Raw genomic sequence first — 10,904 nt, forward strand, 5'->3', positions numbered from 1 at the left:
TCAAAGCTAAGTACCAACTGTCAAGCATGGTTGTGGTAGTATCAAGCAAGGGTTGTCAAATCCAAACAGAGTAAGGCTGGTAGCTTGTTCATGACTATAGAAAAGGGGTGGTGTTGCGCCAAATAAGGGTCATTTGACCAAATATTAGTGGAGGTATGCATTTATATTTGTGTTGAGCCGAGAAAGCCCCACCCACCTGCTCAGCAGTCACTGCCTGGTCAAGAGGCACAGTACGCAATGGATAGGTTGCCAATCCATCACTGGGCAAACAACCATTCACACACATCTATGAGCAATCTGGAGACAACAGTTGAATTAAGTCATGTTTTTAAATTTTTGGCGGGAGTACCCAGAGAAAACCAACACATCCACATTGAGAACATGCAAACTCCATGCAGAAAGACCCCAGGCTGGGATTCGAAGCCCCGGACCTTCAAGCTGTAAGGCCAAGTGCTGCCAACTGCGCCCACTTGAAATTTAAACTTGAGCTACATTGGGGAAAATAATAACATTAATGCTTCTTCTGGAGCTAAGAATAATTTTTTTCCTTAAAATTATAAATGTGACTAAATTGTCTTTAGTTCAGGATTAAAAGGAGTTTATTTGTGACTCTTAGAGTTGGTGGAATAAACGTATGAGGTTTCAAAAACAACAAAACAGAGATAACTTTGTCAAAAACCTGCTCAAACACACGTTCATGAGAGAGAACAGCTTTAACGGAGGAATTGTTTTCTCTCTCAGCACATCATACACACATTCCTCTACTTGGCAAGGTCAAAAACTGACAAACTGTCCCAAACTACCATACAAAACTGTATAAAACAAATGAACACTTTCCATGACTGTGGAAAAAAATCTTTGGTCTCTAGAATAAAGTTTATAGTATGGGTCCTTTTTCATTTGCATAGTTTAAACGATTTCGAGAAAAGATCCTTTTCCAGAGCCCGCTCCTTGGGTCAACAAGCATTGGGAGAGAAATTGCCAAATGCAATCAGCGAAGTGATGTTTATGTTTCCTCAGTTGCATCCTTTCTGCTCGGAGAGGCTCCGTTCCTCGGCCTGAAGCTTAGTCCTGGCTAAAGTCGTTCAGGGCGACGAGCGTGTGTGGAAGCTGCGCGGTCGGATCATCATGCTGACTTTGCGCAGAGAGTAATAATCCGAGTCTTTCCAGGAGTACCAGACTATCCCATCAGGACCCAGTGAGCCGCGCCCTTTCGGATTGTAATGGCCTCCCTGCAGAGTTGGCAAAATTAAGTGAACATTTGTGGGTTTTGAGGGGTGTAATATTTGGGGCGTTTCCGTTCACACCTACCCTGTAGTAGACTCCGTTGAGGTTGGCGTAGAAGCACTGGTTGTACCACCAGCCGCCGTGAGAGATCTCGGCGCAGATGTTGCCGGTGTCCGGAGTGCTGAAGTGCTGCTTGTCGTGGTACCAGCCGAAGGAGTCCTGCACGGTGCCACTGAAACCTGACACGTGAAGACGGTACTGATGCTCCTCGTCCTCCACACTGCAGCCAGAGGTAACGCCAGAGTCAGGGAGTTTTTTACGAACCCTTTAACATGCTGACGCATTACAACCACAGATATTTATATATTTTATTAGTATTTTATGTGATAGAGCAACATTGAGGCAGTGCGTCTTTGTGAAGCAGAAAGATAAGGGATGCATGATTTCTCAAATGTTGAAAAATAAAAACCTGGGCGGTGTTGAAGTAATCATGTTTCTAGACATTGTCCTGCTCAAATGTAAACCTCCACCAGGTCTCGAGTCTTTTGCAGCCTCTAAATACTTTCCTTTTAGGATTGCCTTGTTTTTAGCCTCCTTTCAACAGTCTCCCAGGCCTTGCTGAAAAAAGCAGCCCCACATCGTGATGCTGCCAACGCCATGTTTCACCATGGCGCTCCTGGATGATGTGCAGTGTGAAATTTTTTTATTTTGATTTTTTTATACCACACAGTCTTCTGCTCTAAGAGCTAAACAATAAATGTTGGTCTCTCCTAACCAGAGCCCCTTCTTGCTCATGTTTTCTGTGTCCATTAAATCTATTATGGCCAGCTCAAAACACTTCCTATTTTGTGTTGTTTTTTTTTTGGGAAGTGGGTTTTTTCATGCTACTTTGTCCTAAAGACCAGATTTGTGGAGTGCATGACTCTAAACAGCTTCTCGCATGGAAATATGCATCTCTGCAGCTCCTCCAGAGTTACCATGGGACTCTTGGCTGCTTCTCTGATTAATCTTGCAGTTTAGGTACAGCAATGGCTTGGTAGATTTGTAGCTGTGCCACACTTGATTGAACAGGGAAATTAAATCTTCAAACCTTGGGGTAATTGTTTTCTAACCTAACCGCGTCCATACCTCCTCCATAACTGTTCCGTGACCTGCCTGGTATTCATGAGTTACTTAAATTACACCCATGTGGACTCGTATTTACTAATGAAGTGACCTCTGAAGACATTTGGGGGCAGAAGATTTTATCCCAGGAAGTCAGAGTAAAAGGTTATTCACAATGATGCACTTCCTTGTGTTGGTCCGGTAGATAAAATCACAATAAACTGCATTAAAGCGTGTGCTTGTAATGTGGCAATATGTAAGAAACAATAATTAGGAAGCATGAATACTTTTGCAAGGCACAAAGCACAATTTAGGGCTTTCACCTGAAGCTCTGATAGAGGGCATGTTTGTGCTGGATGCTCCAGTCTTCCAGGTCGATGCGGAGGCTGTAGTCTCCCTGGGTGCTCAGCTCATGGATGTGGTTGTTGCCCAACCAGAACTCCGAGTGCAGGTCACCAAATCCATCCCTGTAATCCCTCCAGCTGCGGTCAAAGCTCACAGAGCCATCAACTCGCCGCTGGATCACAGTCCAGCCACCACCTTAAGAAATGCAAAGGTCAAGACCTCCAAAGAGTCCTTAACTCCACAGCAATTCAGTCTGGATATCCGTGACGATGCAAAAGGGGGGGAACTGTGGAAAGGTGGTCTAAACACTCGATAGAGTTGGAAAGATCAATGATTTTTTTATATGTACTGTGAATGTTGAGTAAACTTAATTCAATCCAAGCCTTCCAGATTTGAAGAAAGAAAAAAAAAAACACGACATTGCTCACCGTCCGTGTCCATGTCACAGTAAACCTCCACAGGCATGCTTGCCAGTAATGGCACCACAGTGTAGAGACCTGATCTCCTCACACCGTTGTAGTAGATGGAGGCACAGTCTATGGGACAGTTCCCCACATGCTGGATCTCTGCAGGAACAGGAGTAGCTAGAGTCAAGACCAACGGTGATCTCTGGCTCCCCCTGGTGCCAAACCCCCACACTAACACACACACACACACACACACACACACACACACACACACACACACACACACACACACACACACACACACACACACACACACACACACACCTGGGTGCAGGGCTTCTTGGGTGTTCTGTAAATGATTGGGCCGGACGACGTTGATGGAACAGTCAGAGCTTCTTCTGACTTTGTCCATTAAGAGAGTCAGATTATGCAGCTGATTCTAGGCAGAAAGATGAATTCTTGTTCTATCCAAACCATTGAGAAAAAAAAAATACGATCCGAAATAATGCCAGGCAGCATCAGAAAGGAGGCGTACCTGAAGGTCTAGGATCAGGGTGCCCTGCAGATGCAGCAGAGAGCTGGCTTCAGCATAATGCACCTCCAGCTCATGGAAACGCTGCTCCAACGAGATGTTCAGGTGGAGCTTTTCTTCGCTCTTATGGAGTATGTGTCGGTGTGGGACAAAGAAACACAATAACACAACTTTAGCAGAAGCTGTAAATATGAAGAGTAAAGTTTGTTATCAAAGATTATTGTAATTAAATCTATATGTTTGAATGTGGAAATAAGGCATTGTCAAGACACAAAACCTCCAGGGACAAACATTGATGTTTGGTTAACAGTCTGAAGTCTGAAAGGAGCAACTTTCTCGTTTTATTACTTAATTAATCAAAAAATAGTGTCAAGAAATAATGAAAAACTGCAAATGAGGTTGTAAATTCATCTGGCTGTTCTATGAAAAAGACAACCACAAATGAAAATGAAAATCAATATATATAAATTTGCTGTCTCTAGAGAAACCAATAAAGTTAAGCTGTGGAAAAATGCATCTTCAGAGTTGTAGCCGTGTTCTGTAAATTAATGGACCAAACTCTCAAACAAGGGGGGTGAATACTTTTGAAAGGCACTGCATGTTAAAGAAACCCATGAATTAAAATCCCCAAAACTCATTTGGAAGACTGTTGCTCCTTACAGCGGATTAAATATAATTTACGTTTCCCCTGGAATAGTATATTAGAGTGTAGGACATGTATGAGGAGCTGTAAGACAGGGGTGAGGTGTGCTGATGTTTGCAGATGACACATTGATCTGCGGGGAGTGTTGGGAAAAGGTGGAGGAAACTCTAGAGATGAAGGTTTGTCCTGGAAAGGAGAGCAATAAAGGTTAGTGGTAGCCAGACAGAATGTGTGTGTGTGTGAATGAGAAGGACCCACGTGCAGCCGTGGAGTTACAGGGAGCAAAGATAAATAAATGTGGAGAAATGAAGTACTTAAGAGTAAACAAGCCAGAGCAACAGCGAGTGTGGGAAAGGGGTGAAGAAATGAGTCCCAGCAGGTTGGAAAAGGCTGGTGAGAAGGGTCAGGTGTGTTGTGTGATAATAGAGGAGCGAGAATGAAAGGAAAGGTGTACAAGATGGTGTTGAGACCAGCAATGTTGGTTTAGAGAATGAAGATGTTGAGCTTCTCTTTAGGAGGAACAAAGATGGATAAGATCAGGAATGAGAACGAGGGATTCCTAAGGGGTTAGTTTTGGTTTTTCATACCTGCTCCCTTTGAAATTTTTAAAGAAGCTTATTTTTATTACTTTGTGTGACCTGACAAAAGTATTCATTTCCTCTGTTGCAGCTGGAGAGTTTAATTTATGAGATCCCATTGTATTTACATTTGCAGGATGTGCCTTATATATATAATGAACTTACCCCTACGTAGAAGGTCTAATTCTGGATTTAACATTCAACAAAATAATAATAATAATAATAATAATACCATTCTTTTTTCCCTAAGAGTTACAACAGTGCTTTTTAGAACCAAACTGAAGTTTCCCAGACCTGTGAGAAACTGTGATGTGACGTCTCACATCGATAACAGTGGTATATAAAGGAGTTATTCACTTTGTCTAGTCAGAACAAATGGGCAGATGATGGGAGCTTTGTGTATTCTGCTCTCTAATGCAAGGATCAGTACTAGCGCTGGTTGAGTGCAAAATTACCAATCTCCTTCTGGTTAACTAAGAGTGTAAGATTCTTCTTTCCTTTTTCAGGGTCTGTCCTTAACAAACAGGGCATCTCCTTCCACTGCTGCACAGACCCAGATTTACCTGCTGCTAACACCTAATAATCCACGCTCTGTCCTCCTTCCACTTCAGGCGGATAGCAAAACTTAAGCCAGTTTTATCAACGCATGACTCGGAGAGAATGATACAGGTTTTTATCTCAATTCGTCTTGACTATTGCAATGCTCCTTATGCTGGTGTCAGGCAAGCATCCCTTTTCCCATCTTCAGTTTGTTCAAGATCCTGCTGCCTGTCTTTTTACCTGTTACACACAGAAATGACGCATCTCTCCTATCTTGTCCTCCCCTCACTGAATCACAGAATTAGTTTTGAAAACCAAATGTTGGCTCATAAATGCTCGAATGGTCTTGTGCCTCTGTACCACCCTGATTTCCTCCAGCCCTGTCGTCCTTTGCGGGCCATTAGATCAGCCAACCAGCTGCTTGTAGCTGTACCAGAAACTACACGAGGGCTGGGCTTTTTTCTGTTATGCCTGTCTAACAATAAAAGGCAACGTTTAGTAAAGTTTGGGAGGCATCTTTGTTGTTATTGTCTCTGTTCTATTTCACAATTTTTTGTGAAAAAATGTCTGTTTTATCTCTGGATTTTATCTTAATTTACCGTATTTTTATAGCATTTGGGGCATGCTTGCTGTTTGTTTTCCATTTTGCATGAATTTGGAGACAAATTCAGTCTTGAACCAGGATGAAAACGGGAGCCCAGGATTTGTTTTACTGACAGGTTTCTCTGCAACACTCTTGGCGCACTCGTTTTTTTTTTACCATGCGCCTATAGTCACTGGCTGATCCAGCTGAGCGTCTCTTTCTGCATAAGCTCATCACATGAGAACACATGAGGCAACGCATGGAAGAGTAGCAGGCTAATCCTGTTAGTGACTAAGGTCAAGGACAGGCTGGGATGGGAGCCAGCTTGATTACCTACAAGCATAATTACTCAACCAATAATGTCATATATTTTGATTTTGGGTGACGTTCTCGTCAAGTTTAAAAAAAAAAAATCTGTCACTACAGACACAGTCAAAGCAGTCCCAAAGACCAGCCTGCATAGCCCACCCACGTCTGCTTTAGTCACCTGCAGCTCGAGGACTTTAATGCGATGCCGGTGGTTCCTGAGTTCCTCCTGCAGCTCGGAGATGGTCTCCTTCAGGGCGACGACCTGATGCTTCCTCTCCTCGTTCTCGTGCAACCAGTAGGAAACCTCGTCGGAGCAGCGAAACATATCCGGGCACCTTCTCTCGTCCAGTTGAGGCAACGTGGCCACCAGCCGGCACATCCCATCCTCCAACAGCTGTCAGAGAAGAAGATTCAAAAGATTTTTATTGAGGGTTTTAAATAAATAAGTCAATAAATTTGCCAAATAATTAAATAGCATAAGGTAAAATCATAAGACCCTGTGCCGCTGCCTTAAAGAAGCCTCTCGGTTCTCTGTCTTTACTAGACTGGAGTGCAATTAGCACTGGGAACTTTTATAGCCACATGCACAGGTTGCAGTTAAAGTTATTTTGGAATATTTTCCAGCTGTTGAATGGGCGGAAATTGTCATAATTTTTTTCTGCATTGCCTCCAAATACAAAAAAGCTTTAACATTCTAGGAAGCTTATAATGGTGTGAACATACATGTTTGGATTTATCTTCAGGGGTATGAATTAATTAATAATTAATTAATTAATTGTTTAAAAAAATACCATAAACTTAACATTTATATCCTAAGCTAATTTGTTCAAAAGTTCAACATGTTCATTTTAAACATGAAAAAGAAAAAAGACCTGGTTTGCCTTATTAGCAAAATCAATTCAGTTTTAATCTGTAACACATTTAAAATGCATCATAGTTACGTTATAATGGGTTGCAGTATAATAAGAATAGAAAACAAATGTTAGTACATTACTTCAAAGTCGTAAATCTTAGTTTATTTGCAAATACAAAATTATTGTGAATTACAGCAATACAAGACAATAAAGCTATTCCAGGTAACAGGTCCTAAAAAGTTCTCTTCACAAACTGGAAGGTCAGTTTGTTTGACTTCAAGGCTTCTTGCGCTCTTGCCAGGTAGAGGTTTGGCAAAATACCAAGTCACTGACTGGTCTGCAAACCTGTGCTTGAAAGAGAAAATATCCTTGTGTGTAGATCCAAAATGAAAAAAATTATTCCATTCTTTTTTTAAGTAAAATGCAGCCAAAACCAGCAGAGAAATCAATCTAAACCACACGAATCAGTGAACAGGAGCCGCCACAATCAGATTCTGTCGGATGTGCTCGCACTTGAGACGCTGATTGGTCTGAAGGTTTGTGCTTCAGCTCCTGCTGGCTGGCATGCAGTGGATATTACAAGTTAACACACCCCTGTTCAGATGCCAGGTATTGGGGATGTGAGAAATTACAACGGGATCAATCTTTTCAGCACCTTTTCCACTCTTAATTTGGCAACTGGTTTGCAAAAATAAACAAATCTATTGGGTCAAAAATAGAAATAAAAATAAATAAATAAAATTGTTGCATAAATGTGCACATTCCTAAACTAATACTTTGTTGAGGGACCTTTATTAGAGCGCTCAATCCATATCATCCTGGCAACGTTTGCCCAGTCTGCGAGGGTGTGTCCGTACCACAGCCCTTTCCAGATCACCCAACAGATTTTTTAATTGGATTGTTTTGTTGGTGATGAATGTAGATTTTGGGTCGTCGCTGTGCTGAAAAATGATGTTCCTCTTCATCTCCAGCTTTCTAGCAGAACCCTGAAGGTCTTGTGGCACCCCTGGCAACACAAACATCCCCACATCCCCACATACCGTATTCTTGATATGATTCTTTTTTCTTTTTTTTTTAAACATGCCTTTTGGAAAAATTAGCCAAAAAAATAAGCATTGCTTTCACCACACCATAACACATTTTGCCTCCACTTTTAGGGCGCTTCAGATATTTTTGCAAGGTTTTGCCAGGCTTTAATATATTTTTTTTATATAAGATCTATGATAAGATGGTTGATTGTCGGCACATGTATTACACAGCCAGTACTTGTCAGAGATGACTGCATCTCCTTTAATGTTACTTTGGGCCTCTCTGGAGCCTCTCTGGCCACTTTTCTTCTTATTTTTTAATCGAGAACATCCAGTTCTTGGTGATATCACTGTCGCACCAGATTTTCTCCACTAGATGTGCTATTTAAATGCCTTTAAATGTCTTTGGTACCCTGCCACTTTTGACCGTTAGATCCCTCTAATGCTTTGGATGTGCCACCGCTGCTTACTAGAACAGCTGACGTGTAAACAAAGGCGCTTTAAATGATGGAATGTGTGTGCTGACTCCTTTTTAGCAGGAGTGTGAATATGGTGGCTGATATCTGAACACGTTCACAGCCGCAACAGGATATACACACTTAATCAGATTATGAGAGGTTTTATTTTTTTATCGCCTTGATATATTTCTATCACAGTTATTTGTACAGGTAATAAAAGGAAAATCGTCAGAGATCATTTCTGTTGCCCTTGCATAAGGGCGTGAAGGCCTTTTAAATCCACCGTCTGCAAACACTGCTAATAAGCCAATCACACAAGTGCAAAAAGACAACACAAGCAGAGTGTAGGCTATTTCTTCATCCATGACGACTTTTCCTGTCTTGTAATGGTATTGGCGAAAAAAGTGATTCAGAAATTTTTCAATTTTAAAATTTTCATCAGTTTTTCACATGTTCCTCCAGGTGTTTTATAACCCCAGGCCCAGTCCTGGTTTCCATTCGGAGAAACCATTGATGTGACTGTATCAAGGCTGGGAAAATTGTGACTCCATCTGCTGTGAGAGGTGAGAAAGGTAAAGCTTCACCCTGATGTCCTGTTTCTGCACAGACAGAAAAGAACTACTTCCAACTGTGCCGTTTTCTCTCCGAATAGATCAGGGTTTATAACAGATTTTAGGCTGTTGCTTTTTTTTTTTTTACCATCATTTCTATAAGCGATACAGTAAATAATTTACATTTGGTAAATAAATGCAGCATTGTTAAGATAATTCTCTCATGGAGTGGCTAAACGGGACACATCCCAAATTAAAAAAGAAACAAAAAACTTGGAAACGGTAATAAATGTGTCCAGAGGCCATCCGTCGTCGTGTTTAGGCACTGGTACCTGGTTTGTGTACTCCCCACACTGTGATCCTCCACCGTTGCTTGAAGTGGAAGTGTTCAGGTTGTCTGCTTCGGCCTCCGGGAGCAACAGGAAGCAGAGGGTGAAGCCCACGCTCCAGCTGAGGAGGCTGAATGAGGTCAAACCCATCGCTGTCACAGGGTTGGTCTGTCCCCTGCCTTTTCCCCGAGGGTGGGCTTAGGATGTGGGAGCATAGGCTTCAGCATGTGATGCTCTGCTGGCCCTCCCTGAAACAAGATATAGGAAGTTTAACCTGCTACAGTTTAAGAACAACTGAAAATCTGCCTATATTTTAAGAAGGCGATGTTGTAAAAAGTTTAAAAACATAGGCTCAGGTAACATATTCATCATATCAGGCAGTTTCAGAGCACACACAAGAAATGATTCAGCCTAAAAAATACAGAAACTCACCCCAGCTACACAGCATCTTTGGTCCCACTCATGGCTCCGTTTGGGCCAGGGGGTTCTCTCCATTTTTAATTCAAATTCTTCTTCTCTTTATCTCCTACTGAGTTGCTTTCTCTCAGTCCATGTCTTCCTCGTTCCCTGTCGGTGTAAAGATCCTAGTCCAATAATCCACCTCTAAGAGGATTCACTGCAACTGAGAAAAGGCAGGGAGCATGACAAATAGGGTGATAAAATTCTGACGTAAAGGGAGAAGCATAGAAACACGATGGAAAACCAAATTTTTTTTCAAATTCAACCTTTAAATAACCCTAGCAAACTAAAAGTATGTATTATGCATAAAAGCCAGCTGGCCTTTCTCCAGAAATATAATTTAATATGCAAAGAATCGTCACACATTGCAACACTGTACCAACTTGTGTTTGATGATTATTATTTTATAGCTTTCATTGCATACTGATGTGGAAAAATGCTTAAAAAACAACAGCATGAAATAAGATATTAAACAATAAAGGGTTTGAACAAAACAGCTGAGATTGTAAAAACGTGTTCAAGGAGTTTTAGTTTTTCTGGAGCACCATGAGCAAAACTCCCACATCAGCACCTACAGCGAATAAACATAACCTACTGCACGAGCCCAGTAATCCTGCACTAAGCTAGAGGTAATGAAGACTAACGTGAGTAGGAGTATGAGGGGTGCTGATCCTATTACAGTATCCAAGCTGCGCTTTACATTTTTATGCCCTTGACTCTGGCTCCTTAACATACTGCACATATTTTCTTGGAAATTACCTTAAAGCCCCTAAAAACCAGAATATGTGCCATCAGGTCTAGGCTCAAAATGGCCACAATAATCCTGCAACAGCATTTGAGCCAATGGGGTCATTAACGCTTCAGTGTAAACCAATGAAAGGGAAGGTCTTCAATCCTCAGTACTAGTAATTTATGCCTGTCAAACTAATCTACAAATGTGCAAAGGTATAATTTAAA

At 41.6% G+C, this 10,904-nt stretch overlaps 1 protein-coding gene across 1 annotated transcript; it reads right to left on the minus strand.

Annotated features, from left to right (window-relative positions):
• Positions 1-576: 576 nt before the first annotated feature.
• Positions 577-10,115, minus strand: si:ch211-203k16.3 (fibrinogen-like protein A). The gene is made up of 9 exons (XM_012867433.3): positions 9,921-10,115; positions 9,492-9,736; positions 6,447-6,662; positions 3,619-3,738; positions 3,408-3,522; positions 3,105-3,242; positions 2,655-2,871; positions 1,312-1,507; positions 577-1,232 (listed from the first exon to the last, which is right to left on the minus strand). Exons 2-9 carry the CDS (start codon positions 9,636-9,638, stop codon positions 1,086-1,088), a joined length of 1,296 nt encoding a protein of 431 aa, XP_012722887.2. The 5' UTR covers positions 9,639-9,736; positions 9,921-10,115; the 3' UTR covers positions 577-1,085.
• Positions 10,116-10,904: the final 789 nt, after the last annotated feature.

Source organism: Fundulus heteroclitus, chromosome 15 (genome assembly GCF_011125445.2).
Source record: "Fundulus heteroclitus isolate FHET01 chromosome 15, MU-UCD_Fhet_4.1, whole genome shotgun sequence".
Classification (NCBI taxonomy): Eukaryota; Metazoa; Chordata; class Actinopteri; order Cyprinodontiformes; family Fundulidae; genus Fundulus; species Fundulus heteroclitus.